The sequence below is a fragment of the Sardina pilchardus genome, chromosome 24 (assembly GCF_963854185.1).
Source record: "Sardina pilchardus chromosome 24, fSarPil1.1, whole genome shotgun sequence".
Taxonomy (NCBI): domain Eukaryota; kingdom Metazoa; phylum Chordata; class Actinopteri; order Clupeiformes; family Clupeidae; genus Sardina; species Sardina pilchardus.
Genome location: NC_085017.1, coordinates 22,850,832 through 22,876,750, shown reverse-complemented (window position 1 = coordinate 22,876,750; position 25,919 = coordinate 22,850,832). Strand labels below are relative to the sequence as shown.

At 45.0% G+C, this 25,919-nt stretch overlaps 1 protein-coding gene across 4 annotated transcripts in view; it reads left to right on the top strand.

Annotated features, from left to right (window-relative positions):
* The window catches only part of LOC134072968 (MAP7 domain-containing protein 1-like), a 43,202-nt gene extending 19,501 nt beyond the window's left edge, over positions 1 to 23,701 (top strand). Inside the window, exons 2-19 of one of the 4 annotated variants that reach the window (XM_062529867.1) lie at positions 693 to 878; positions 3,359 to 3,427; positions 3,934 to 3,954; positions 8,494 to 8,657; positions 9,206 to 9,314; positions 11,098 to 11,202; positions 14,483 to 14,602; positions 15,376 to 15,515; positions 15,878 to 16,008; positions 16,863 to 17,104; positions 17,406 to 17,802; positions 18,173 to 18,353; positions 20,040 to 20,144; positions 20,367 to 20,420; positions 20,534 to 20,600; positions 20,918 to 20,996; positions 21,225 to 21,463; positions 23,075 to 23,701. In XM_062529867.1, coding sequence (XP_062385851.1) covers positions 693 to 878; positions 3,359 to 3,427; positions 3,934 to 3,954; positions 8,494 to 8,657; positions 9,206 to 9,314; positions 11,098 to 11,202; positions 14,483 to 14,602; positions 15,376 to 15,515; positions 15,878 to 16,008; positions 16,863 to 17,104; positions 17,406 to 17,802; positions 18,173 to 18,353; positions 20,040 to 20,144; positions 20,367 to 20,420; positions 20,534 to 20,600; positions 20,918 to 20,996; positions 21,225 to 21,463; positions 23,075 to 23,085 — 2,420 coding nt within the window. In that variant the 3' untranslated portion in view covers positions 23,086 to 23,701. The remainder of the gene's footprint in view (positions 1 to 692; positions 879 to 3,358; positions 3,428 to 3,933; positions 3,955 to 8,493; positions 8,658 to 9,205; positions 9,315 to 11,097; positions 11,203 to 14,482; positions 14,603 to 15,375; positions 15,516 to 15,877; positions 16,009 to 16,862; positions 17,105 to 17,405; positions 17,803 to 18,172; positions 18,354 to 20,039; positions 20,145 to 20,366; positions 20,421 to 20,533; positions 20,601 to 20,917; positions 20,997 to 21,224; positions 21,464 to 23,074) is intronic. The other 3 variants (XM_062529868.1, XM_062529869.1, XM_062529870.1) reach the window with 3 other exon arrangements.
* Positions 23,702 to 25,919: the final 2,218 nt, after the last annotated feature.

The window sequence follows — 25,919 nt, the reverse complement described above, 5'->3', positions numbered from 1 at the left end:
GAGCCTGAGGTCTGGAGCACTAATGAGTCTCCTCCAGACTTCTCCTCAGGCCCCCGCAGCCCCCACAGGCTCCAGCTGTAGGAAATAAGGAGACGTCCCGTGTGCCACTGACTGGCTCTGGAAAGGCCGGCCGGCCGGCGCCCACCGGACACGGCGCTCAGCGATGTGGGCTTGACGCGCGGGATTTTAGAACAGTTTTCTAACCCTGTGCGGCTGCCGCGCGGCAGACGTTTCTAGCGGGCTGCAGCGCCGTTAATGGAATAATGGAGTTCTAATTTTTTTTTTCTTGTCGCATCGTGCCGTCTACGTGTCTAGTGGGCGCTGGCCTTAAACGTTGAATTCAAATCAATAAAGAACTCCACTCGTGGCGATGGTGTGAAATAGAGGGCACGACATGATTTACAATAACAAAAACACTCTTGTCAGCAGAGTCGCCGCCTCTGTGTAAAGATAGATGGAGGCAGAGGTGGATAACTCATTGTCCTCAAGAGATAAGGTTTCCAAAGTGCCTGAATATGACAGAAGTAGAGGTAGATAAGCAGGTGCTGGATGTTGTGATTCACATTGTCCTGTGAAGTCAGTTTGACATTGACACTCAAACTCCTGCTTAAAGAGAAGTATTGTATTTTGAAAATAAGGACATGAAATAGCTCAAATGCTAAAATGTGATCATTGTCTTCTGTCCTTTTCAGGTCTGCCCCCCACCCCCGACAGCAGTGCTAATGGCTTGGACGCGAGCAGCCCGCTCAAAGCGGACGACACCACCATCACAGACTCGTCCCTGGTGACGGACCCCCCCTCAAAGACAGCCCCCACCAGCAAGTCAGACGGGCGGCCCTCCACACCAGGCAACAGCAGCAGCCCCCAGCCCAAGAAAGGTACCAGTGTCTCCAGGAACTGTCCCATGTTCTATGGAATATTCCGTGGAACGTGCTGTGAATGTCTTGTGGAACCATCCAATAGAATAGAATGCCCAGGGGGAACATTCTATTCTGTGAATATCCTCTGGACAGGATGACATTAATAAAAGATTTTGTCTCTGCGGGAAAATGCTGTGTGACCTTGAGGAGTCTTGGTGCAGTAAAAGATTAAATAAAAAAGCGAAACACTCTTCTACTGTAAACGAAGTGTGTACAGAGAAGAAGTCAGCAGTGCTCATATAATGCTATGGTTACCATGGTTTCACTGAAAATCATGTCTAGTGTTAGACTCCCAAATAAGCTGTGTAGGAGTTGATTATTACTGTAAGTAATAAGACTTAAAGTCTGCATGAGTTATATGACTATATATAAGTTTTTCTTTTATTACAGTTGAATTACAGAATTTGTCTATTTTTAATTACCAACCCCTAATGAATAGTCCATCTGTGGTAGATCATAATAGCAGACTATAATAGTCCTCATTTTCGTCTTGTTTTTTCTCTGCACATCTTCATTACGGATGGTGCATTCATGAGCTCTGAAAAGCCTGCACAGAAAACGCTGGAAATTGGGTCACGCGTTTGGGCAGCATACTGCGCCTGTCCGCGCAGTACACCTGTGAGATTGCAGCTAGTCTCCTGGGCTGAAAATCCCCAGATTATATGAAATTAAGAACAGACACTATCAAGCTATTAGAAAGGACTGACGTGAGGTATAAATATCCCCAAAGGGAGGCGTAGATATTTATCTCGATTCAAAATAAAGATTTTACACTAATACCCCCAAAAATGCATATGCTATAGATTGAAAGAAGCTATATACAGGTACTGGTACGGTATACACTGGTATTGGTTTAGTTTACTTTCCCACACTAGTCACATGCGAACAGAACATGTGGACATCCACAGAAAGCCCAGTCAGTGAAATATACCCCCCCCCCCCCAGCTCACCTCCCCCTTCCCAGGCAGATGGCATTGGCACAGAGCCAAGCCGTCATTTGCTAGCATGGGTTTGGGTTGTGAGGTGGGAGAGAGGGGGGACATTCAGCTAGTTCAGTCTTGTTTTAAGGGCTGGAACTGCAGCTAGACTGAAGGAATGGGGTGTGCTTACAGTATGTATGTTTAGGGGTATATGTCTGTGTGGTGTCTGGTGTATGTGCACATAAAAGTCTGTATCTGTGAAAGTGTCTGTATGTGCATATGTCTGTGTGTGTGTGTGTGTGTGTGTGTGTGTGTGTGTGTGTGTGTGTGTGTGTGTGTGTGTGTCTATGTGTGTGCAGATGTCTGTGTGTACCTATATGTGTATATGTGTGTAAGTACTGTATGTGTGGTGTGTGTGTGTGTGTGTGTGTGTGCATGCATGTGTGCGTATGTGTGTGGGGGGGCGTATGCTCCACCAGTCGGGCCCGTCTTGATGCCTGATGAGTCCAGTGATGGAACTCTTTGATGCCAGTAGAGAGGGAGGACGAGAGAGAGAGGGGGAGCAAATGAAGGGGTGGAGTAAGAGACCCGTTACCATGGAGACGGCTCCGTCGCAGTGAGGCTGCACCAGCGTTCTTCTCGGAGAGAGAGAGAGAGAGGGAGAGAGAGGGGGAGAGAGAGAGAGAGAGGGAGAAAAAAAGAGAGAGAGAGAGCATTGCATACATATTGCATGACGAAGACACATTCATAATGGAGCTGTGCTCCTCGGGGCCTTCCTCCTCCTCTGCAGACACGGCCATCACAAGCACCGCGTCTCCTCACGCACACGAGAGGGTGACAAGGTGGGACCGGCGAGTCCTCAGGGCCGAAGAGAGAGGGCCGACAGAAATGATTAGCTTTTACCGCTGACAGCGGTGATAATCAAATACTTAACCATGCAGAGGGAGAAAGCTTGTCCTTGAATTTAAAGGGAGGGGGGGGGGATCTTTTCATTACATTACCAAAGCAGTTTCAGAGTGCACCAGAGAGATGTGTAGTGTCCAGAAATTGATTTGAATTGAATCAATAGACTGTTCCTTGTGAGATGTACGAGACGGAGTGTTTTGTTGGGAAGGATTCGATTAGCCCCAGCGTGCTCAGCAGAGTGTATCATAACCTGGGACACCCCTGTTTGGCAGTGGAGTCACCCTTTAAAGGGCATCTATGGGGGACAACACGTATCTGTTTTCCCCCTTTTAAATCAGTATATTCCCTACATGAGACATACGCATTCTTCTTATTACACGGCTCTTCAGAGTGCTGCAGAAAGTTCCATTCACATGAATTGGCCTTCCCAACGTTCAGAGGTCTGTTTAATCTGTATAATGATGACTGCTGTTCATGCTGTTTGTTTGGTTGCCTGTGCTGTGTATTGACATCACATGTGTTATGTTTATGTGGCTTTGTTTAGAGGTGTCTGCTAAATGACTAATTTCAAGTGTGAAAATAAATCCTAAATCGTCTCCTGTTTTTTTCCAGATGGGATGAACTCGGAGCAGAAACAGAAACAGGCAAAGCAGAGGAGAGAAGAGAGAGCAAAGTACATCGGTGAGAAACAAACACACATGAACACGTCATGAAGAGATGAACTACTGGAGTAGTAATAGTCAATATATTTATGGCTCATAAGAGTAGAATATACGTACTTAGAGTATTTCTACCTAGACTCAACTGACATCTAAAATGTGTCCTACTTCTGTGAGACACATACCACCGTGGACGGAGGAAATTCCTTAATTCCCAAAGGATCACTTAGCTGAAGCCCCTCTGTTTTGCAGTGACATTTCAGCCCCTCACATCTGGTACAAACATAGATTGTTTTGACCAGAGTAACCAAAATAAACAACATCTAGCAGTCTACTGATTCTACTGATACCCCTCTCATTGCTGTGTCGATATTCACCACCCAAACCAAATCTCTCACTGCTCCCTCATGCCTGGCAGCCGGAGCGATGTATTGCTTATGACACTGACTGATGTCTGAGGGTGTGTGTTGTCCTCTGTGGGATGACTGACGTTTGTGTGCCTTGTGTGCCCTCTTCCTAACGCTGCAGAAGAGCGTACGCTGGAGCAAGGTAAGTCCCTGTGACTCGTCGTAATGATAATCCCCCCCCCGTCCACCCGTCCACCCCCGTCCACCCCACCCCCCGTACCAGTCGCTGCATCATCATCACGCTGCTCATCTCGGCCCATTTGATCCCACCCATGTCTGTTTGGAACGCCGGTTCCCATGGCAACTGAGCTGAACGCGTAACAGTGCATGGCAGATAAGCGCAGATAACAGAAATATGAGACTCACATATTGCGAACCAGAACGCCACGTTTAATCTAGTTGTGTATGTTAAAGGATGAGTCCATCTTTCAGCATTAACTATAATCCATATCCTTTTAGATGGCATATATTCTATAACAGTTAACAGATACAAGCTAACCGTCAGCTGTCATGTTGGTAATGAATCTTGACTTCTAAGGTACCTGATACAATCAAACTGCCATGCTCATTTTGTTTCAATCTCAGAAAAGAGTTTTTATTCATAGAATCACCCCCCCCCCCTCCCCCATATCTCCTTACTGAGTTGACGGTATGGCCAGCTGTAACAGGCTAAGTACTGTAAGTGGACCATCAAACATGGAGAGGTGCCTGTGTGTTCATAATAGAGGATAATGGGCCTCTCTGTGGGCAGGTGTGTTTTTTTGAAGTTGTGGTCTGGTGGCTATTCAGTGCCTCTTCCTGGCATCACTGATTGAGTTTCCAGACGACTACATTGTAGTATTTTCTGTTTCCCTTTCACAGCCCCTCAACTCTTGCCTTGTGTGTCAAACCAAGTTATTAAACAAATTGCTGTCAATGTAATAAATGGACAATAGCATAATTCTGAAATATTGCAGTGAAAGAATTCAGTGTTTCTCTCACACATCTCTGACATGGCTTTAACATGTAACATGTCTGCCTCCTTCATGATCACATCTCTGCTCCTCATCGCCAGAGGTGGAACAATCCTGTGTCAGTGAGTAAAAGTCCTACCACATATCTGTGCCAACCATTAATCTAAACCAGCTGATTCTAATTAGCACAACTCTTCAGCTAGGTAGAGCAGCTAATTGACGAGATCACCTGTGCTAAATACTGTGCACAGGTAGAACCAATACATGATCTGACTTTTACTCACTGAAACTGGATTTTTCCACCTCTGCTCATCGCCACTAGAGTATAGAGTTTATGGAGAGTGTCTGTGCTGCAGGAGCCTGCAGTGTGCTGTGTGCAGTTACGCTAAAAAGATGAGGCCGTTAAACGGCAGTCAGACGTGGCCTCTCGCAGAGACGGCTGTAATTACTTCCCTCCCAGTCACAGCTATTACCCTGCGTGCCTGCCTCTCTGCCTGGCGGAATATTCCACTGTGAATCCCTGTCGGCAGTATAGGGAAGTCTCAGCTGATGGGAGCAGACCTCAGAGGAGCAGGAGTACTGTAGGGGAGAGAGCAGAGACTTCTGTCCTGTTTTACAGTAATGCAGAGTCAGCTCAGTGTCATTGTCAAGATGTGTGTGTGTGTGTGTGTGTGTGTGTGTGTGTGTGTTTGTATGAGTACAGTATGTGTGTGTGTGTGTGTCTGTGTGTGTGTGTGTGTGTGTGTGTGTGTGTGACAGAGAGAGAGAGAGAGAGCATCAGTAGAACACATACATGTCTGTGTATGCATAATGTGTGTTTATATACAGTGTGTGTGGATGAGAGTGTGTGGGTGTGTGTGTGTGTGTGTGAGAGAGAGAAAGCTCCACACACAGCCTTAACCATACACCCCTCCAGAGCCTCCGTTGTGTCTGTGCAATGCGGGGAAATCTGTGTGTGAAAAATGCAGAGCTCCCAAAGAAAAGAAATCCAAACCTCCATTGACAGAGTGAAGGGGATGTTTGTAATGCCGGTGTGTTAAACCTTTGAAGCCCAAAGCCACCACGGCCCTATTCCTCTATTGCATTAGTGTTACTGCACCAAGCCCCCCCTAATGCGATCACAGTGTTAAGCACCAGTGTTGCCCATATTACTGTAAGCTAATGTCAGAGTGTTAGAGAGATGTGAAAGGGGGGAATAAATTGGGCTAATTCCATTTATTCTTTCTATAAAAAGAGGGGAATTTATGCGTCCTGGCAAATCCAAATCCTTATTCATAAGAATTGTGAGGAATCTTTGAAGGAGAAAAAAGCAGCTAGAATGTTGGGCTAAGTGCTTCAGGATTTGACTGCCTGGTAACCTCTACAAGTGGGAGCCCTGAGCAGTAATGCATTCATTCAACTCTGAATGAAACTGAATAAGCTAGTAACTACTGTAAGTAGACAGCGGATGAATACATTAGTCATGAAAAAGAGTGCATTCTTATCAGTCCTGTCATTCATGCATGAGGTATTCATTCATTCATTCATTCATTCATTCATTCACTCAGAGATGATCCATAGCACGTTTACACATCTGTGGGTGGCCAGTACCATTTCCGATGCCCCCCGCAAACCCCCTCCACCCCTCACCATGTTCAGCTCCACCCAGGTCTCATATCTTTCGCTGTACTCAAGTGTATTGGTGTATTGTAGATAGAGGGCTGGTGAGTGAATGTGTGTTTGTCAGTGTGTTTTGTCATTGTGTGTGTGTCTGTGTGTGTGTGCGAGCGCGTGTGTGTGTGTTTGTGTGTATGTCTGCGTGTGTGTGGTTGTGACCGAAAAACAGGAAATTCCAGCGTGAGTTTGTGTGTGTGTGTGTGCGTGTGTGTGTGTGTGTGTGTGTGTGTGTGTGTGTGTGCGTGTGTGTGTGTGATGTGCCGTGGCAGCCTTAAGGGAGGCCTGCTGTGCCGGGATCAGCACACAGCCGGCACGCCGCATGCAGCGGCTCTTTAAATAAGGAACCCAGACTGCCATTTTATTGGTTATTAGAACCGCCAACGTGAAGATGGAGCCACTGTAGTACTCAAGTGGAACTTAATTACATGCTGCTGTGGGCTACACTCCCCAGCACAGGCACTGCCATCCAGCCATGTTAAAGTGTTTGTTTGTTTGTTTGTTTGTGTGTTTGTTTGTTTTCAGCCCATTGCCTTATCTAAATCATGTTGTTATTATGGTGGCCTGAGTCTGTAATCAGCGCAGTATTTCATATTGCAGTCAAGCTGCAAGGGAAGTTATATGTTTCTATGTGCGAAAGCGCAGTATGTGGAAAAAAGTACCAGCTCTTTAAGCTCTGTGGCAAAAAAATTCCTGTGATTGATGTGATACAATTACAGAAGGGACAGACAGGAAGCATGTTAAAGTAACCAAATGACTCAAAGTCGTTAGGTTCCCCCCCAAAGACACACACGTAGAGGCACACACACACACACACACACACACACACACACACACACAAACACACTGTCCTCTCTGAGCGGGAGTGTAAAAGTCATCAATCTCATTTTCCACCTCCTCCTACGTGTTACCCAGAGGAAGAGTGGAGGAGTATATCCAGAGCAGACCACTAGCCATGCTCATGTCCTTGTGAAACCCAAAGGGAGAACCAAGAGAACATCCACAACAAAGTATAATGAGATGAGTCACCAGTGGTTCTCCCTCCCACAGTGAAGAACCCAGGAATGCACTCTCTGACTTTCCCTCCAGTTAGCAGGAGAACGTCTGCCACCATTTTGTAGAAGGGAGTAGTAGCCTATTGACAAGTACAGTAAAAAACTAGAAAAGCACTCAGAGAGCGGAGCTACCTCCGCCTGCATTGTTCTTCCTAGGTTGTCATACATTTGAACCTAAACTATTCAGATCGCCACCACGTGGCCATACCATGCCATTACACCACTAAGCTAAATACATAAACGCCGACGGAATCCCGACGGAATTCCGACGGAATTACGGATCACTCCCAAATTTAATCGTTTCTTCCTTGGGTCATGTCCGACCTTCCCTGAAAATCTCATCGAAATCCATCCATCACTTTTTGAGTTATCTTGCTAACAGACAGACAGACAAACGCCGGCCGGTCCCCGATGAAAACATATACCTCCTTGGCGGAGGTAAACAATCTGTTGGATTCTCTCTAGACCAGCTCCATAAGTCACTTACCCTCAATAGACCTAAGGTGCTTCTCAACATGCCTCCTCGATCCTCGATGCTCGATCCTCGAGGGGCGTTCCCACTGATCTATAACTAACACTGGATAGACTATCCCATTGTTTTCGCCCCATCATTCTTTATGTAGATCAGTGAGGATCGAGGCCCGAGGGGCGAGGGAGGACGTATAAAAGCCCAAATGAGAGGCACCCCCAGTACCCCTGGGGACACTGCTGCCCTTGTGTGAAATGGGTCGAGCTGCATATCTGTAATGTCAGAACTGGGATTAGGAATTGGAATATTACACAGCCTGCTGTATACAAAGATAACGTTAGTCAGCTTGTGAACTCTAGACTGGAATACAACATGCATGTCTTTGCTCAAGCGAGCAGTTCTGTGAAGTGTGTCTCTATAAGTGAGGGATGAAAGTGAAATGCAATTTGATCACACACCCCATCTCAACCCCCCCCACACACACACACACACAAACACACACACCTGACCCTTAGCCTCGTTTGACCTTTGACCCGTGTCCTCCTCTGCAGCTGCGAAGAAGGCCCAGTGGCTGGAGAAGGAGGATAAGGCGCGGCGGCTGCGGGAGAGCCAGCTGGAGGACCGGCGCAGGAAGCTGGAGGAGCAGCGGATCAAGGCCGAGAAGAGACGCGCCCTCCTGGAGGAGCGGCAGAAGGAGAAGCTCGAGAGGAACAAGGTAAAAGGGGGCGGGGCTAAAGCCAAGCAGGCGAGCAGCCGTGGTCTTACTGTAGACGATGTGGCCATGGTATACGGTGGTGTAAGGTATACGGTTATGGTTATGCTACTTAGCAGACGCCAAGCAGTCATTCAGTTCAGTTTTATTGATTTAGTGCCACAACGTTTGAAGTGGTCGCAAAAGAGCCCCCCACTTCCTAGTCTGCAGAGAAATAAGATGAGGACCAGTGTTAATTACAGTGTCAATTTAAAAGCAGTAGCTCTTAACACCCTTTGACACCCTGTAGTAGAGAAATAAGTCCAGCATGGGCAGTGACAATGCAATAACTCTACAGAAAGACTTACAGTAATGACTAGGCCAGACCCAGATAGAGTCAGATATTAGGACAAGTGTTTTCTTGTGTTTAGACACCCCTCTAAATGAGCTGGACATAGCGACCTTGTACTGATTAAGAATTGTACAGATGGCGCATGGTGCTGTGGGGCGTTCACTTAGGACAACACTGATGTACTCTGAGACATTAACGTCCTTCTGCTGTGTGACTGCAGGAGCGGTATGAGGCTGCCATCAAGAGGTCGACCAAAAAGACGTGGGCCGAGATCCGACAGCAGCGATGGTCCTGGGCCGGCGGCCTCAACCAGACGTCCCGCCGAGAAAGTGAGTGACCCTGACAGAACAGCGCGCGAAACGACTCAATGCAACACAGCACAATGCAACACAGCACAATACGACACAACACGACACAACACGACACAACACAACACAACACAACACAACACAACACAACACAACACAACACAACACAACACAACACAACACAACACAACACAACTCAGTATTTAGTACAAGTACATAGTACAAAAAAGTATGTAGTCTAGGACTCACTTCACTTAATCCAATGTACGGGAATATAACCCAATATGACACACATAACACAGACACTCTGCAAAACTCTACACAACTTCACACAGCGAAGCACCACATCACACAGTAGCCTACAACAAAACATTTAGCTGCTCATGGTGTCTCTGAGTTTGATGAGATATGATCAGCCTATCCACTAATATAATGAATGGATACTGTGAGGAATGGATTATACCTTTCAGTCAACAGCAACTTCTCTAAGTTGTCATTGTTTCAGCTTTGCGGTATGTGCTCTAACATGGTTAAGTCCCCAGTGTGTGAGCTGCCATGTTATAATTTCTACAGTAAGCTACTGGGCTGTGGTCTGTACTGTGGCTATACAGAATTTAAAGTATACATTAAAAAAAAGAAAAAAACGGTCACAAGAGAACTGACCAATTTTTTTTTTCATTTTTTTATTTATTTTAATGTCACGTTTTATTTCATTTCAAGTTGTATTTGTTTTTCGATTCATGATTTCATCCCCATGGCCATGTCATTTTGCACCAGCACAGAGTGTCAACCTCTGTCGTCATGGTTGTTTATATGTCAGTTGTTTTCATTGTGTTGTTTTGTTGTTGTTGTTGTTGTTGTTGTTGATCCTTTCTCTCCTTCAGGCAGTGGAGGAGAGGACCTTTCTCATTAGACAGGTAGTGTGAGGCCTAGAGGGGCTACTGTAACAGTGGTCTGTAAGAGCCCAGCTCTTCAAGGGGTCGCTTGTGAAACCCACAGTGTCGTGAGGGCCAAGAAGGGCCACGAACTCTGCTTTCACACCGGGGCTACGAGAATCTCTCATTTGTTTTCCCCCCTCTGGATGTGGACTGGTTGTAGTCACATAGAGGCAAATCGGGACGAGGGGTCCATTGTTTTCAGGACCATAAAATGAAAAGTTTCTCGTTGAAGTTACAGTAGCTTCCTATGTTGATTAGATAGTTAATTTGTAATGTTGATTTATTGATTTGTGGTCTTTTTACTTGTCTTTTCATCTCTTTTCTATTCAGTTTGTCTTGTTGTCTGTCCATAAATGTTCCATTAACATGTCTGTATCTATCTGTGACCGTGTTATGTATCTGTCTGTCTGTTCATATGCCTTTCTTTTCATTCTTTTCTAGATTTCTTTTTCTACTTACTAACTAGATAATAGTTATTAACTACCTTATTATCAGGGTATGTTGTTAAAAGCACCAAGATCAGAGGGAGAATTTCACCAGTTGTCGACTTTAGAACATGTCGGCTAAGACTTTGATGTGATAGCCAGAGAACATTCTAGAATGGCATCTGGAATTTTCTCTGACTCCATTTCCCCCCTGAGGAGTGCATTTATTTTACAGTACACACAACCTGTATCTCTGGAACTCTCTCAATGTCCAGGTCTGGTGACAGAAAGTTCTGCTTGTTTGGAAGATGGCGACACGAGCAAGGGAAAGAGGCCTGATGTGGCTCTTCCTGGCGTTCCCTGTGATCTGAGTGAGTGTGTGTGTGGTGTGTGTGTGTGCGTGTGTTACGTGTGCTGTGTGTTGCATTCTCTCTGTCGCAGGCAGATGCTCGGCCTCCACGGTCAACCTGCCGCGGCAGCTGGAGCCTGTCATTAACAACAGGCTGTCCAAGTCCTCTGCCACGCTCTGGAACTCGCCCAACAGAAGTAAGGACGAGCCGTGTCAGGGGTCATCCGTGACCCCTGACCTTTCAACCCCCCACCACCACCACCACCCACCGTCCTCCAAATCCTGATTTTTGTTTGTTTGTTTATTTTTGGTCGGTTTTGAGTTGATTTTTGGTTGGTTGGGGGGTTGTTTTTGGTGTCATCGTGGTTTCTGGTGGTGCTGCCTGCTTGCCTGTGCTTGGTGGTTGGTCATTCACACATCCCTGCTCTTCTCCTCCTCCTCCTCCTCCTCCTCACCAACGCCCGTTCTTGTGTGCATCGTGGGGTTGTTGTTGTGTTGTTGTTTTTATTTTGTTTGTTTACATAATTCCCCCTCAGAGTGCATTTTGACCAATCCTCACATCAGTATCGCTCCACGCCCTTGTGATGGTTCCTTGTATCCATGGCGATGTCAGTGATGCGTTGCTATGACACTCTCCTCCCTACTTGTGTTGATTTGGATGTCCACTCCTCCTATCCTCTGTCGGTGATATGCTGTGTTTGTGAAAGTGTTTGAAAACTTTGGGGTGACCATGAAGAGACAGATATAATGATGTAATGTGATAAGACACAATGACTTGTGACAATGAAGGTTACATTTCCCAGTTGTCTTTCTAATGAACAGTGAAGTTTTATCTAACACCACATTTTAGATTGTATCTCTTCTGAGCTGTTTTCATTCTGAATTCTAGCTAATAAGCATTTTACTGCTTGTGCCTTAGGCCTTAAATAGAATATAATCACAAGGATAATGAAGATATGATTGACATGTCTGAACTGCTGTAGATGAGGCTGGGAGAGATTACTGTAATAAACCAGTGCAGAACACCTTCTCAAGGGCAAAATGTCCTAGCCATCTTGCAATAAAGTCAATTCAAATGAAAAATAGAGCCTCTAATTAGTAATAAACACCCAGTCTGTGGTTTGGATTCACTCCAAATTATAACGGCTTCTTCCTTGGCCAATGTTACACTTTTTATGGAAGTCAGGCCAGTAGTTTTTCCCGATATCCTGTTTAACAACAAACAGACCTTGCTGAAAATACAACTTTTTAGGGGGCAGCACACTAATGCAGGAAGCTTGTAAATATAACTAAAGCAGATTAACACATTCACCGTGAGTGCTTGTGTGGAAATCGATACACCGTTTTCTGTATAGACTTTGTCTGTAGACATCTAGGCCTTTTCTGGTCACAAAGTCATTTGGTATACATTAGGCCCTTGGTGTCTTATGGGGATGATGTAGATGCCATAGCCAACCAAGGGCACCGTCAGAACGAATGGTGTGAGTGTAATCCAGGTGTAATGTGTGGACGGTATTTGAGTTTCTTAAGAGTAAAGCCTCTGTGGCCGCGGCAGTACAGTGATCGTTCTGCCGCATTGAAGGAGCCTGCAGTTGCCTAGCAACAAGGAGGGGATGGGTGGTGGTGGTGGTGGGGGTAGAAGAGCAGCAGCACGTTGTAAAAATGTCCAGCCAGAGAAGTACTCACTTGATCTACGACCTTGGATGTACTTCACTCACCCAGAGTGCTTTGTGGTTCTTATGGGTTTGGATTGAGCTTTCTTTCCTGTGGGCTTGAAATACCATCTCCATTGTGCTTTACACATATGCTGTATATATGTGTGCAAATCAAACTGCTTATCATCGTTTGCAGACATTCTGTGTGTAGGTGTGTATCAGCAGTTGGTTTGGGTGAGCGTGGGCAGAGATGTAATCCTCCTGCTTTTGTGTGTTTGGTGTACGTGTGTATGTGTGTGTGTGTGTGCGTGTGTGTGCGTGTGCGTGTTATGTGTTTACGCAAATGTGCGTGTGTGTGTATGTGTGTTTTGCGTGTGTGTGTGTGTGTTTGCACGTGTGTGTGTTTGTGTGTGTATACATGAAAGTATCTGTGAGTGTGTATGAGTATGTGTGTGTGTGTGTGTGTTGGGTTTATGCGTATGATCTCTTTTTGTGCCCAAGTGTGTATACGTCTGTCTGGGTACCCATACTGTCGTTGTGTAACTGACCAGAAAAATGGTTGCTCAGTTCAGAGATGGTAAAACAGATACTGAGGTATATAGCAGAGGATTAAGGTCTGTCTGCACCGCCGGGCTCACTTCAGGTTATTTTCTACTCTGTTGTCTCTGCAGTTAACAGTCTCTCATCTCTAGCTCAGTGGAATAAAGACCTAAATAAGTTTGAGTGTTATGTTGCTGCCCTAGTTAGTATGTTTAGGCACATCAAATGTTATTCTTAATTCATGAATATGTGACACTGGTAGCGATGGTAGGAAATACAATCACCGAAAGAACAGTGTGAAGCCGAATCAGAAAAATCACTGTCAATCCTTTTGACAATTGTCAGAGGTCGAGGTAATTGTGAACACAGAATTAATGACATTAGTGGATGTTGGAGTGGATTATGGCGGTTGCAGACGGGGGTGGCTCTTTGAGTTTGTGCAGCCGAATTAGTACAGAACTCTGTGTTCAAAAACACTCCAAACTTGGAGTAACTTGGAGCTCCTCGGGGCTACAGTAACTCAATGTGGCGTTGCTCTGAGGCAAACATTAATTGGAACTAAATCTGCATTCTTGCCCTTCAAGACTGCAATCTGATGGTGCAGATCCTCAAACAAACCCCACTAATGCTGGACTGTACTGCCGAGATACAGTATGGCATGCTTGTCTGTGCATGTTGGGTATAACAATAACACTCATTATCTACTCAAACGGTAAAAATGTGTATTCTTTTAGTCAGACTTTGGCCAAGAGCTGTAGTTTCTGACTAAACGGATTGATTCCCGGTGGTGTTGTAAAATAACACTAATAATGGGTTGCATTTAGATATTGCCTTTCACAAGACCTTCCACATTGGGAAGGGGCGGAGAAAAAGCTGACTAAGCAGTTCAGGAAGAAGAGAAATATTCACGAAAAAGAAAAGTCTAGAACTCTAGATTTGGAAGAGCAGCAGTCAGGAACATTAGGCCTCTGCATAGTGTTGTGGGTCTTTAGAGTTTTCTTTGATCTTTGAGGAGTTTGAGTTTTTAGTGCAGTGCATTTCTCTGTGACACAGGTAGTTGGTAAAGTGTAGTGCATTCATTGCTACCATATCTTTGTGTCTAGGGAACGGTGTCTCTGCTTTTCTGAGCATCATCAACAATAATACCTGGGACTATGCCTAATTGAAACTGACTCCGGATCAGTGTTTCTAGGCAGGATGCCCACAGCCCCATTGTGTTGTGGGTAGATAAGTGTGCCGCAGACGCTAACTGTCCACTACTCCGTCCTTCTCTCTCTGCCAGCCCGCAGCTTGCGCCTGAGCCCGTGGGAGAGCCGCATCGTGGAGCGGCTCATGACGCCAACCCTCTCCTTCCTGGCCCGCAGTCGGAGCGCCGCCACCCTCCACAACAGCAGTGACTCCCGTGAGTGACCTTCGACCTCTGACCCCTGGCCTGGGCTGTTTCATGAGTGAAAAAAAAAACCACACACACAAGGTTGAAATTTCACAGTATTTTGCAGGTCATCCTAAGTGCTGTGTCATATACACATTTGGAGACACATTTACACATTTTTGTCCTGAGAATAAGCATATTATCAAGCTCTCTTGATTCATGTGTATTTTATTTTATATACACATACATTTGCAGTCTAGTTGACCTCTGCCCTTAAGTTGCATTCTGTTTAAATGTCACTGAATCATAGATTGACACATCTAGAGATGTACATGTAATAGTGGCTCATCTGTTAGCTTCCCTGCTATTGCTTTTGGTTGCTACATCATGAAGTGCACAAAACACGTAACACGTGTTTTGCACAATGCTATGTTGTGACTGCATGTCTGCATGCATGTTATGACTGCATAGCAGTAAACGTTCGAATGATAGATTCCCTGTGAAAAGGATTCTCTGATATTGGGTTGGACTGGTGTTGTGTCGTGTTTTGTTCCTGAAGACCAGTGTTTTTGTTCTTCATCAGTGAGCACCATAAAGATAACTAGTAGCTATGACATCCTAGTATTATGGGTGCTTGATACTGGCTCAGATGGGTATATCTATATACTATATTGGGTTCCTTAGACTTCCAAAGTGTCAATCTCCCCTTCAGCAAAACCTATACTGAATAGTAGAAGGCTAACTATGTTAGATCCTGCTGGATCCTGGTTTAGATGGGTGTTGTGTCATGTTCCGTTCCCCAGACTTGCAGTGTTCCCGCTCCCCGTCGGCGAGCCCCCTGACAGTCTGCTCCCACCAGCACCAGCACAGCTCCGAGCGCTGGAGGGTCTCCAGCAGCACGCCCGACATCACACAGCGCCAGCGCAGACGCCACTCCACACCCGTGAGTCACACACACACACACACACACACACACACACATGCACACATCATACAACAACAGCACAGACTCAAACCAAGCCACACATGCACATCCATTGATACATGATTATTTCACTTGCACAAAGACACATCTAATTTTAAGCTTTTAGTAGCTACATTATTCAGGATCACAAGTGTTCACTTATTCAGGCAGAAGATAAATAAAACAGAGCTAATGAAACAGAATGCCTCAAACTAATGTGCTGAGAAGAAAACTGTACTTACATAAAGAGCCCTGTGCTATTATTTCATACCCTTTGCAAAGCATGTTGTCCTAAAAGCAGTGATAATAACAATCTTTTCCTTTGATTCAAATTCCCGAAGGTGGAGAAAAAGACAAAAGAGAAGAAAGACAAAGAGAGGGAAAATGAAAAAGAGAAGAACGCTCTGACAAAAGAGAAGGTGATGAAGAAGAGACAGTCCCTCTCAACCCCCAGAACGAGAACAGAGCTCAGGTACAGTAGGCCTACCGTGATTTTTCTCTCAAAAACAACAAAAACAGCCGTCCACCCTAAGACGTCTTTTGTTGATGATTCTACATTCACAAACTCTTGTGTATTCCTCTTTGACACTGTGAGGAAATGTCTCACAGACTTCCAGAAGTCTTCCAGAATGTTCTGTAAACAACTCACGCTCACTTCATGAGCGCTAATCTAGCGTGGAGCTGAGTGAATAGGGTTGTGGCTGTGAGCTCGGTGTGTCGTCCGGTCCACTGATGTAGAAGCGGTTCAGCTCCGGGGCAGGTTAAACGGACTGTCTCGCTGACAGATGGCGGAGACGATCTGGCGTCCGCCCAACGGAACCCTGCTGGAAGCGCTTCAGGGCAGTCCTGCCAAGGCCAGGGGCATTAAGCTGACGCTCGGTAACAGAACCAAACTGGACCGGGGCGATGCGCCGGCCAAGGAGGAACAGGAAATAAATGAGGCGTCTGTGTGATGGTGCCAAAACGCTCAGACGGGTTGATTTCACACAGTGACGCACTCCTCAGTCCTCGCCACTGCTAAAGAAAGGAATCTAATTTTCAAGGCAGGGAATGAGATAGGGATGAGTTCACCAAGCTGTGAGCACAGCACTGGCTTGTTATTTGTTCCCCTTCTTTTTGATCCTTTCATTCACTCTCTCCCTTTTTGTTTCTTTCATTTCTTTCATTCTATTCCTCTATACCTCTGTTGTCCTCTCCTCTTCCCTCACTTCCCTTCCTCTCCTTTCTCTCCTCTCCTTCCTCCTTTCTTTTCCCCCCCTCTTATCCTGTTTGATTCTGTTCGGTCATCTCATGTCTGCCTCCCCCCCCTTCTCTCCTCTCCTCCAGTGCTGCGACAAAACCCCGAAACAGAACTTCATCACCAGCGCCCCCCAGAAGCAGACCCCTGTCCCCCTGCCCCGCCGTCGCCTCTGCCAAGCCCCCCTCCGCCCGGCGGGCCTCCTCCGGCACCAAGACCCGGCCCAAGCGCTCCCAGACCCCCGCCAAGATACCGCCTCAGACGGTCACCGCCGTCGCCGTGGAGACCAAGAAAGAGACCAGTCGGCCACACACGCCGGAGGCACCTAAGAGTAAGGATCGTCATGGATACTGTGTCGTAGCACTAAAGGCCTTCACTTCATTGAGGACAGTCAAAGGCTTTTGTTGATGTTTTAGTCTAGCAGGAGCATGTTATTTTTAGTCAATCCTGTTTCTGTTTGTTCCTTACCCTGGTAGTAAGCTATTTAAATTGTGACACAGAATTGAACCAACCAGTTTTATAGACTTAGATGGATTCCTTATGAATGGTACTGTGACTATTATAAACTTGATCAGTAAATACATATTATGGGGTGGCGGCTGATCATAATTTTGTCTCTCTTCTTGACTCAGGCACGGCCAGTGTCCCCTCCATTTCCGTCTCTGCGGCTCCTGCCACGCCCCCTTCTGTGAGCGCACCAATCACGGCAGCCGCTCCCGTGGCAGCTCCCACAGTTCCCGCCCCTGTAGCAGCTGAGACGCCCACCCCAGCCGCCCCAGCTGCCCCAGCCACCCCGGTCGCTCCAACCACTCCAGTCGCTCCGACCACTCCAGTTACCCCAGTCGCCACGGCAACCAGCTCAGCTGCCCCGGCCGCCCCAGCTGCCGTGGTTACAGCTGTTGCCAAGCCGACTGCTGGTACTAACGACCCAGAGGAGGCGTCTCGCGTGCTGGCGGAGAAGCGACGTCAGGCCCGCGAGCAGCGCGAGAGAGAGGAACAGGAACGCCTGGAGCAGGAACAGAAGAAAAAGTCAGTCACACAGACACACACACACACACACACACACACATTCGCACACACATTTTATCTCTCATACATCTCACACATCACATCACGTATCACATATGCTCACATACACTTTCCATGTCTGCGCAAACACTCAAGCATATACCCGAGAAGATCCTCATAAACACATAGACCACCTATACAATTCCCACCTATCAAGCCCAGATTATCTTACTTCATACCCATGGTATCAGGCCAGATAAGCTATGATGGTTCCTGTCCTTATGTCATGGGACCCCTGAACATGAAATGAGTTTCTTCACCGATTGCTTCACAGACTGTTGTCCCAAGTGGACAAATGAGTGAATGTCTCTGAACTCCGTACTTCCCGCAGAGTCCTGCGTGAGGAGTTTGCCGCCCGTGAGGCGGAGGAGAGGAGGCGCAGAGAGGAGGAGGCGCGCCTGATGGCCGAGCAGCAGAAGCTCAGGGACGAGGCTCAGAGGCTGCAGGAGGAGAGGGAGGCGCAGCAGAGGGCCGTGGCCAAGCAGGAGGAGAACGTGCGCCTTCTGAGACAGGTGAGAGGAGCATTATGGGAAATGTAGTCCGGGAAGGAAAAGCTCTGAGCGGCAGAAAAGCTCAACGGCAGAATTGCACAATGTTTCCAGTTTCAGTGTGAAACATTAGAGAAGTTTTTCTTGTTACTTCTGCTTTTTTAATGAAAAGTATCATTTTCACTTTGCTCAGAAGATGTGTCATGACAGAATATAGTCTCTACTTAAAATCCTTACTCCTGGCTATTGCTAGGCTATTGCTGATCCTGCTGCCAAATTAAAGTCTTCAAGGAGGAAAGAACTGGTGTTTGCTCCAAACCAAATCAAATTTTATCAACAAGGAATGACAGACAGAGTATAGCTAAGTCTCCCCAGCTCACTCAAATTGTTGTATGCCGACATGGAGAGGGACACACCAGTCTTAACACACTAGGCGTAATCGTAACAAAAGTGTTCCAGATCTCAACAAATTGGGGGTAATATAGGCGCCCTCTTGGGCTGCAAGTGGACAGTGAGGTCACTCAGTCCGGTGATCCCAGTCTATGCCCTCAGGCCTCACCAGCTGGGATCCCTCACACAGTCACTGGTTGGAACAATTAATGCCATCGAATTGTCAGGGGAGAGAAGATGAGGCTTTGTCCTTCATATGTCTGTCTGCTTCCACATAATCATGATAGCAATATTCAGCAGTGCTTACAGACAAACGACATTATTTTATCCCTGTATTCGTATGCTACATGCTGTACATATGGCTATGTCTGTATTAGGTTAGGTCTGTAGGTTTGCCTATTGTTCGCCACTCAGAGCATTGTAACCCAGAAACAAGCCAATAAAATGTCTTTGGATAATTTTTGATCGGTGTACCATCCTAGATTAAAAGAATTGTTTAAAAATCCATTGTAAAAAGCTTTTAGTCCAGGACTTGATTTATTTCATGTGTAGGAAACTAGATTAAAACGCTCTTTTGTAATGCTATTCATTAGCTCCATGTTTGAGCTGGTTTTCCAGTCTCCTGCTTCTGGTCTCTCATAGACAACACAGCAGCCTCGTCTGGCCCAGATGTGGGCCACACATGGGCCAGTCAGACTAATGGGCCAGTCTCAGCTGCTGAGTGAAAGTGCTCGGTTGACCTTCTGGTAATGTGACCCCATGCAGGCAGGGCAGCCCCACACAGATGCTCACACACACATGCAAGTCTCAAGGCTGGAGCACTACTGCCCCCATGTGGTCAAAAATGAAACCAACTCAGACACACTGTGAAATGAGCGCAGCCTCAATAACACGGTGTCCTCTGATTTTTCTCAGAAGTTCGAGTGTCAGTTCAGTTGTGCCATTTCATGGTGGTTATCATGCTAATGTATTGGGAGATATTATGCAAAATGGTGCTGATTTATAAAGAGTGTTTTACACGCTGTGTTGTTTGAGTCTAGTACGCTGGCTGAATTGAGTAATTGCATGTTCTGATAATTGCATGGTGTCATATTAATGTCCCGGGGATTTAATGCGACTGTCTGTAAGATGGAAAGAGCTCTGATATGTGAGGAGGGTTTTTAATGCCCTGTGTGCTGTTTGTGTGCTCAGAGAAATAATAACATGTTATCATAATTACATGTTATGTTAATTTAGTGGAGATGCCGTGCAGTGGGACATGGAAAGAGCGCTGGTACGTGGAGATGGTTTAATGTGCTTGGTGCTGTTGGTGTGTTTTAGAGAGAGGAGGCCGAATCGAAGGCCAGGGAGGAGGCCGAGAAACAGCGGCTGGAGAGAGAGAAGCACTTCCAGAAGGAGGAGCAGGAACGACTGGAGAGGAAGAAGGTAAAGACAGAGGAGAGGAGTGGATCTTCAGGTCCTGTAGCCTGTATTCTAGAAATATAGTGGCATTCTAGAGTGTGTAGATGGAACCTGTCTGTATTCTAGCATAGATATTGATGGCATGGATATAAAACATCCTCTAATATCTTTGGCAGTTCATGAGACCGATCTGTTATATTTCTCATTTCTGAAAGCTTTATTATTATTTTTTCACTGTGTGTCTAGCGCCTTGAGGAGATCATGAAGAGAACTCGTCGTAAGAGTGACGTGGGCGAAAAGGTATTTATGAATCTCACCTCTGATTCACAAACTCCTCCCCACAATCTCTCGGTCTTCATTTGGGCTCAGATGAATTGAATTTCTGAATTTCTTTTGTTGTTTTTGCTTTGTAGAAAGAGACTAAACCTCCAGTCCAAATCAATGGAAAGGACACAACCTCAGACCAGCAGACAGACACAGGTAAGTTCATTCATGAACAAACAACTCTCTGCATCACCCATAATGTGGTGCAATTCTAAAGCCATCTTCCTTGTTCCCCAGTTTACAACCAGCGATATTTTAATTAGCAGATAGACTAAACGACATATTAGTCCAGGATTAGGGCAGCTCACTGGCTACCACATTCTGGAGCAGATTGGGATTTTAGCAAAGCATTAGTCTAATTACTCTTTCGCTCAGATGCTGAAATTGGAGAGAGAGGATCATATCCCCCTGAAGGATTGAGTGCTGTTCTCACTCCTTCTCACTTTGAAAATGTGTCTTTCATTTACTTACAGCTCCAGGCAACCAGCAGGGATCATCTGAGATGCTGAGAAATGGTGCCACAAATTTGGGCCAATCACAGATTCAAGAGAGGTAAACCAAACACTGCCTACCAGTGCAGTAGTGACTGTGCGGTATTAGTGTAAATGTGCTCAATTTTTAATTAAGTGTATGTAAAGTGTATCCACAAAATCCCAAAAATACAGAATATCAAGAGTATGGGCACAGTTTTTGAGCCGTTTGAAGTTTATGGCTTCCAATGGAACATGGAATTCTCTTTAAGTTCCACAACCTCTCACCACGTGAATGTGTCCTCCTCAGCCCAGCCGCCTGGGACTCTGCCCCTGTTGTGAACGGGGTCCAGCCTGCCAAACACCAGAACGGCCTGTCGCCCAATGGAGACGCAGCTGACTTTGATGACATTATCCAGCTGTCTAATCATAGTGGCAGTGGCACTGTTGGCCAGGACAAACCAGCCAATAGCAACACAATCCTGGCCTTCGACGAAGGTGACCCCTTCCTGATGAAGGGTGGTGCAATGAAGACTCACCATGTCACAGGTATTGCTCATCTCCCTAATGTGCTGCAGCTGTCTATGTAATTAATGGACACTTTATCGAGACATACCGGTAAACAATTCAAGACATGTTTTTCCTCACACATTTTACCTTTAATAAACCAGAGCAGTCAATACATATCCGTATCAACTGGATATGGAATGGGATGGGATAGTATCCTTTTGCCTTCGCTATTTCATGAAATTGCTCGGAAAAATAGAAAATAGAAAAGTTTGAAAAAATCATCTGATGTGCAGTATACAGATAAGCATAGTATGTATATATATATATATATATATATATATATACAGTATATATACTGTAGGCCTATATATATATAGACACAGCTGTCTTCATTATAGGTGGTAGCCCATGTTAAATGATTCTTTTGTATTTCTAGTTAACAATGAACTCTAGCTTCATTTTAAAACACAGATTGTTGGAGGGCATCCACTCTGCTTTGTACCCACTGCCAAGACTCTCCCACCCCCCCATCGATTTGTCTACACTGCAGACAGAATGGCCATTAGCGAGCTGTAGGGCATACCCTCTTTCTCACACTGTGTGCCGGCCAAAACCCACCAAGACTGATAGCCTGTCTTTAACACTCGCCTGATGGGAATATAATGTTCAAAGGAGCTCGAATTAGATATTTTTAAGGGTGGAAAAGTTGATGCTGGCTACTCGTCACTCTCTCTCTCAAGTAGATCACATAGATGCCCAGAGGGCAGTTCTATCTGAAATGGGTCCAGTCACAAACTGCCACACATTTGATGCCAGATTTGCTCTTGAGTCATCTACTATCCATATGTCCATCACACAGACTCATGCTGTAATGTCAGGGTTGGTTGCCAAACAGATTGAAATGTTTTCTTGGCTGCTATCTGAATGCCGGTAGATTTATTTGGGAAGGCCAAGAGTGTTCTCAGGCAAATGTGTTCAACAACAATCTACTTCACTCTCACCAATACAGACTGCTACCGCTTGATTTAAAGCCCTTCAAATTCTTTCTTTGCAACTGTCGATGATTAAGTTTGAGCAAATACAATTGTAATTGGTTGCAAACAATGCATCCTCTGTGAGATACTGTACAGCAGGACGATTCAACTTCATTAGTAAGAGGGCCAGACAGGAAAACCACTGGGTCTTCGCGGGTCACCCACAATGCGAAGTTGATGAAATTGCATAGTAATGAGTAATGAGTTCTGTACTCACCTCAGAGCAAGCACTAAAGCGACAGACATGGGCAATGAAAAAAACTCCCGTTTCCTTATAGCTATACAGTACTTTAATATATACTGTAGCTGCCCTGGCCTTATGTGCACATCATATGTAAAGGTGTGTCTTGGAAAAACTTGTTTTTACAAAATCGGTGGCTTGTGACAAAAAAGTTTGCTATAGTTTAACTATAGTGTACGAGATATGACTGCTTTTAGACCATGCTGTGGCAGTGTGCTATGTCTATTCTGATGCAGCCCAAAATTGGTATCTCGTGACAAAAAAGTTTGAGAAGCGCTAGTACACGAGACATGACTGCTTTTAGACCATGCTGTGGTTGTCCACTATTGACTATTCTGACGCAGACCTGTCTCTCTGCTCTTTGTCTCCCTCCAGAGGTCCTCTGAGTCATGTGTCCATCTTTGGCCTTCACCGCAGCGAACTGATATGTGTGACGCAGCGCCAGCTTCCAGAATGAAGTGTGCCAAATAATAATCATGTTGAAAAAGCAAAACACAAAAATATCTGAAAGACTGCTCTTACCGTAGAACACTATAAAGACATTCATGGCCAGCACTTAGCAGTTACCGTAAAACATGGAGAATCTGCATCTCTACTACTGGACATTCATCGTAAAGAAGAAAAAAAGAGGAAAATACAAAACTAAAAAAAAAAAAATATTCAAACAACAAAAAAATCTGTCTGCTTCACTGCTTTACATGCTGCAACGTTGTTGAGTTTTATTGAATTGTCACTTGCAGATTTTGTGATGCACCTCAAGAGACTGACAATATAATGAATTTTAGAGTATAAAAACTAAGAAATACACAGTATTGTTATAATTATAATTGTTGTTATTGTTACATATGGCTGTTGTTCTCCTCCATTGATAAACAGTGTGTTTTTGTCTTGAATTGTTGAGTTATTTAATTTCAGATGCATCATGGGAATGGGGAACAGTGTATGTAAATGTATATGAGCCTGAACATGAATGACCTGTGGAATAAAGCTTTATGAAAGGGAGTGAGTTTGTTTATTTGTTTGTGCATGTGTGTGTGTGTGTGTGTCTGTGTGTGTGTGTGTGTACTTGTAAACTGGAAGTACTCCAGCACCTCCAGAACGACTACTTTCCAATATGAAGTGGAAAAATGTAAAATAGTAAACAACAAGGTAAAAGCACTGTTTAAGCATTTGTGATGATGAAGTACTGTATGTTACAGCTAGAGCTTTGTGTCAGCAGTATCTTATGTGTGTATGCTTGTTGGATTTTTTCCGATTGTGTTTGCGTATCTGAGAAGCCGTTGAACAACAGTGTTGATACATATTTCTGAACTTTATGTCTGCCAAAAAATATCCCTAAAAATAGGATGATATTTGTGACTGTAATAAAAGTAAGTCAGGGTCAGTATACAGTACTCCATTCCTCCTACAGAGGGCAGTACTGGTCATGAAATGTTACTGTCCGCAAAATTTGAATTAACTGCAGTATTCTCCTTATGGGCCACATAGGCTATATATCTGCTAGTAGGCTATGTATATGCTACAGTTTACAATCAAAGAGTACAGAAAATGCATACATTACTTGTGCATAATTTTATCACAGCATTATTCAAATGCCTTTCCATGGTGACCTGCGTTATGCACTATAATAAAGGTAGGCCTATTGTTGTTTGGAATGACTGTAATATGACATTCAGTTATGCCACAGTGATGTTAGGCTCTGCCTTTCTGACCATCACAGTTATTGACACATGTGGGTTTCTGAAAGCTTTTTGGCCGGGGATTGGGCGCTGATAGCCGTGTGGAGAGACACTCTGCTCTTCTGGTCCGTATTTTTAGTCACAGTGTTGACAGAGAGTGAGCAACGGGGAGCAGGCACAGGCCGTGCCAACGGGACTTTCGCATCACACGTGGGCAAGGAGAGAATGCACCTGGACGGCGTCCCAGCTGAGCGATGTCCGGAGGAGGCCCGGCCTTGGAAGGTTTAGTACATGATTCTAATCCATTATAGGGCCTATACATAAAGGAGAGAGATGAAGGGTTCGAATTCAATAAAAAAAAATATTGTAAACTTTTTGCTTCTCATGGTTCTCTAACTTTTCAATCTCTGTGTGTTCAAAAGCCTCCTATTATGTTCATATACAGACCTGCTTCTGAAAGGGTGAGAAAGTAGTTGGCACTAGTTGTACCAACTATACACATTTAAGACAATCAACAAGTGCCTTATGGTTATGGAAACAAGGGGTGTTGGGGTGTGTTTTGACTGACTGATGAACTCAAATATCAAATCCTAGAAACACTGACTATACTCTTAACATTCTCATCAATGGATGGACTGGAGTAATCTTCCCCCTGCCCTACCTTTCTGTGTCTAGGAAAGAGCCAGAGTGCCCATACGCCAGTCTGTGAAACATTTTGCTGTTGTCAAAGTGAAGTGTGACTGTGTTTACAATGTTAGCTAAAGGGATGTCTCAGAACGCCAGATATGAGATTCAGAAAGATCCGTTCGGATAAATTACACGTGCCACGCCGTGTCAATCTCTGTTTCGGAATCCTAAATGTCTGCGTGGCTGGAATGCTGGAGATACAAGACCCCCGACTGCATTTACAACTCAGATTCCTCAAGTGCAAATCTGACACAGTGCTGGTGTAAGGCCAGCTGGGTGACTTAGTCTGTGCTCATTTGTGTTTTACAAGGGGCTCCAATTGATCTCTGACCTTTCCTCTTTAAAGGTCACACACTATGCCATGATATTCTGATTCAGTGCCACAAATGGAAATGGAGGATGATATTTTATTTTTTTGTTTTTAAAGCGAGCGAATTAAAGTAATGCTCTTTCATTGGCCATAGAGATGGCTGTGTGTTAAGCTCCTGTAAACATTGCACAGGCTTAATGAACATTAAATTGGCCTACTGTTTCAGTAAAGGAAGCTTGGTGTGTGAACGTAGGTAAGTGCTTCCCTCTGATATGTTTCCTAACAATATTAGTGTTATTAGCGTTATTATACAGCATTAATAATGTAATTATTAACAATACTTGTAATAGACCTTATCATTCACACTTAACATTTTGATGGCAATCTGTCACAATATCATATATCTATAGAATATTTTTTTGTTTGTTACAGTGCTGCAGTATGTGTGACATTTCAAAGCATATTCAAGGATTTTAACAAAACTGATAGTTAGAACATTAGTTTTATCTGTCAGAGTATCAACTTAGTACGTTAGCACCTATTC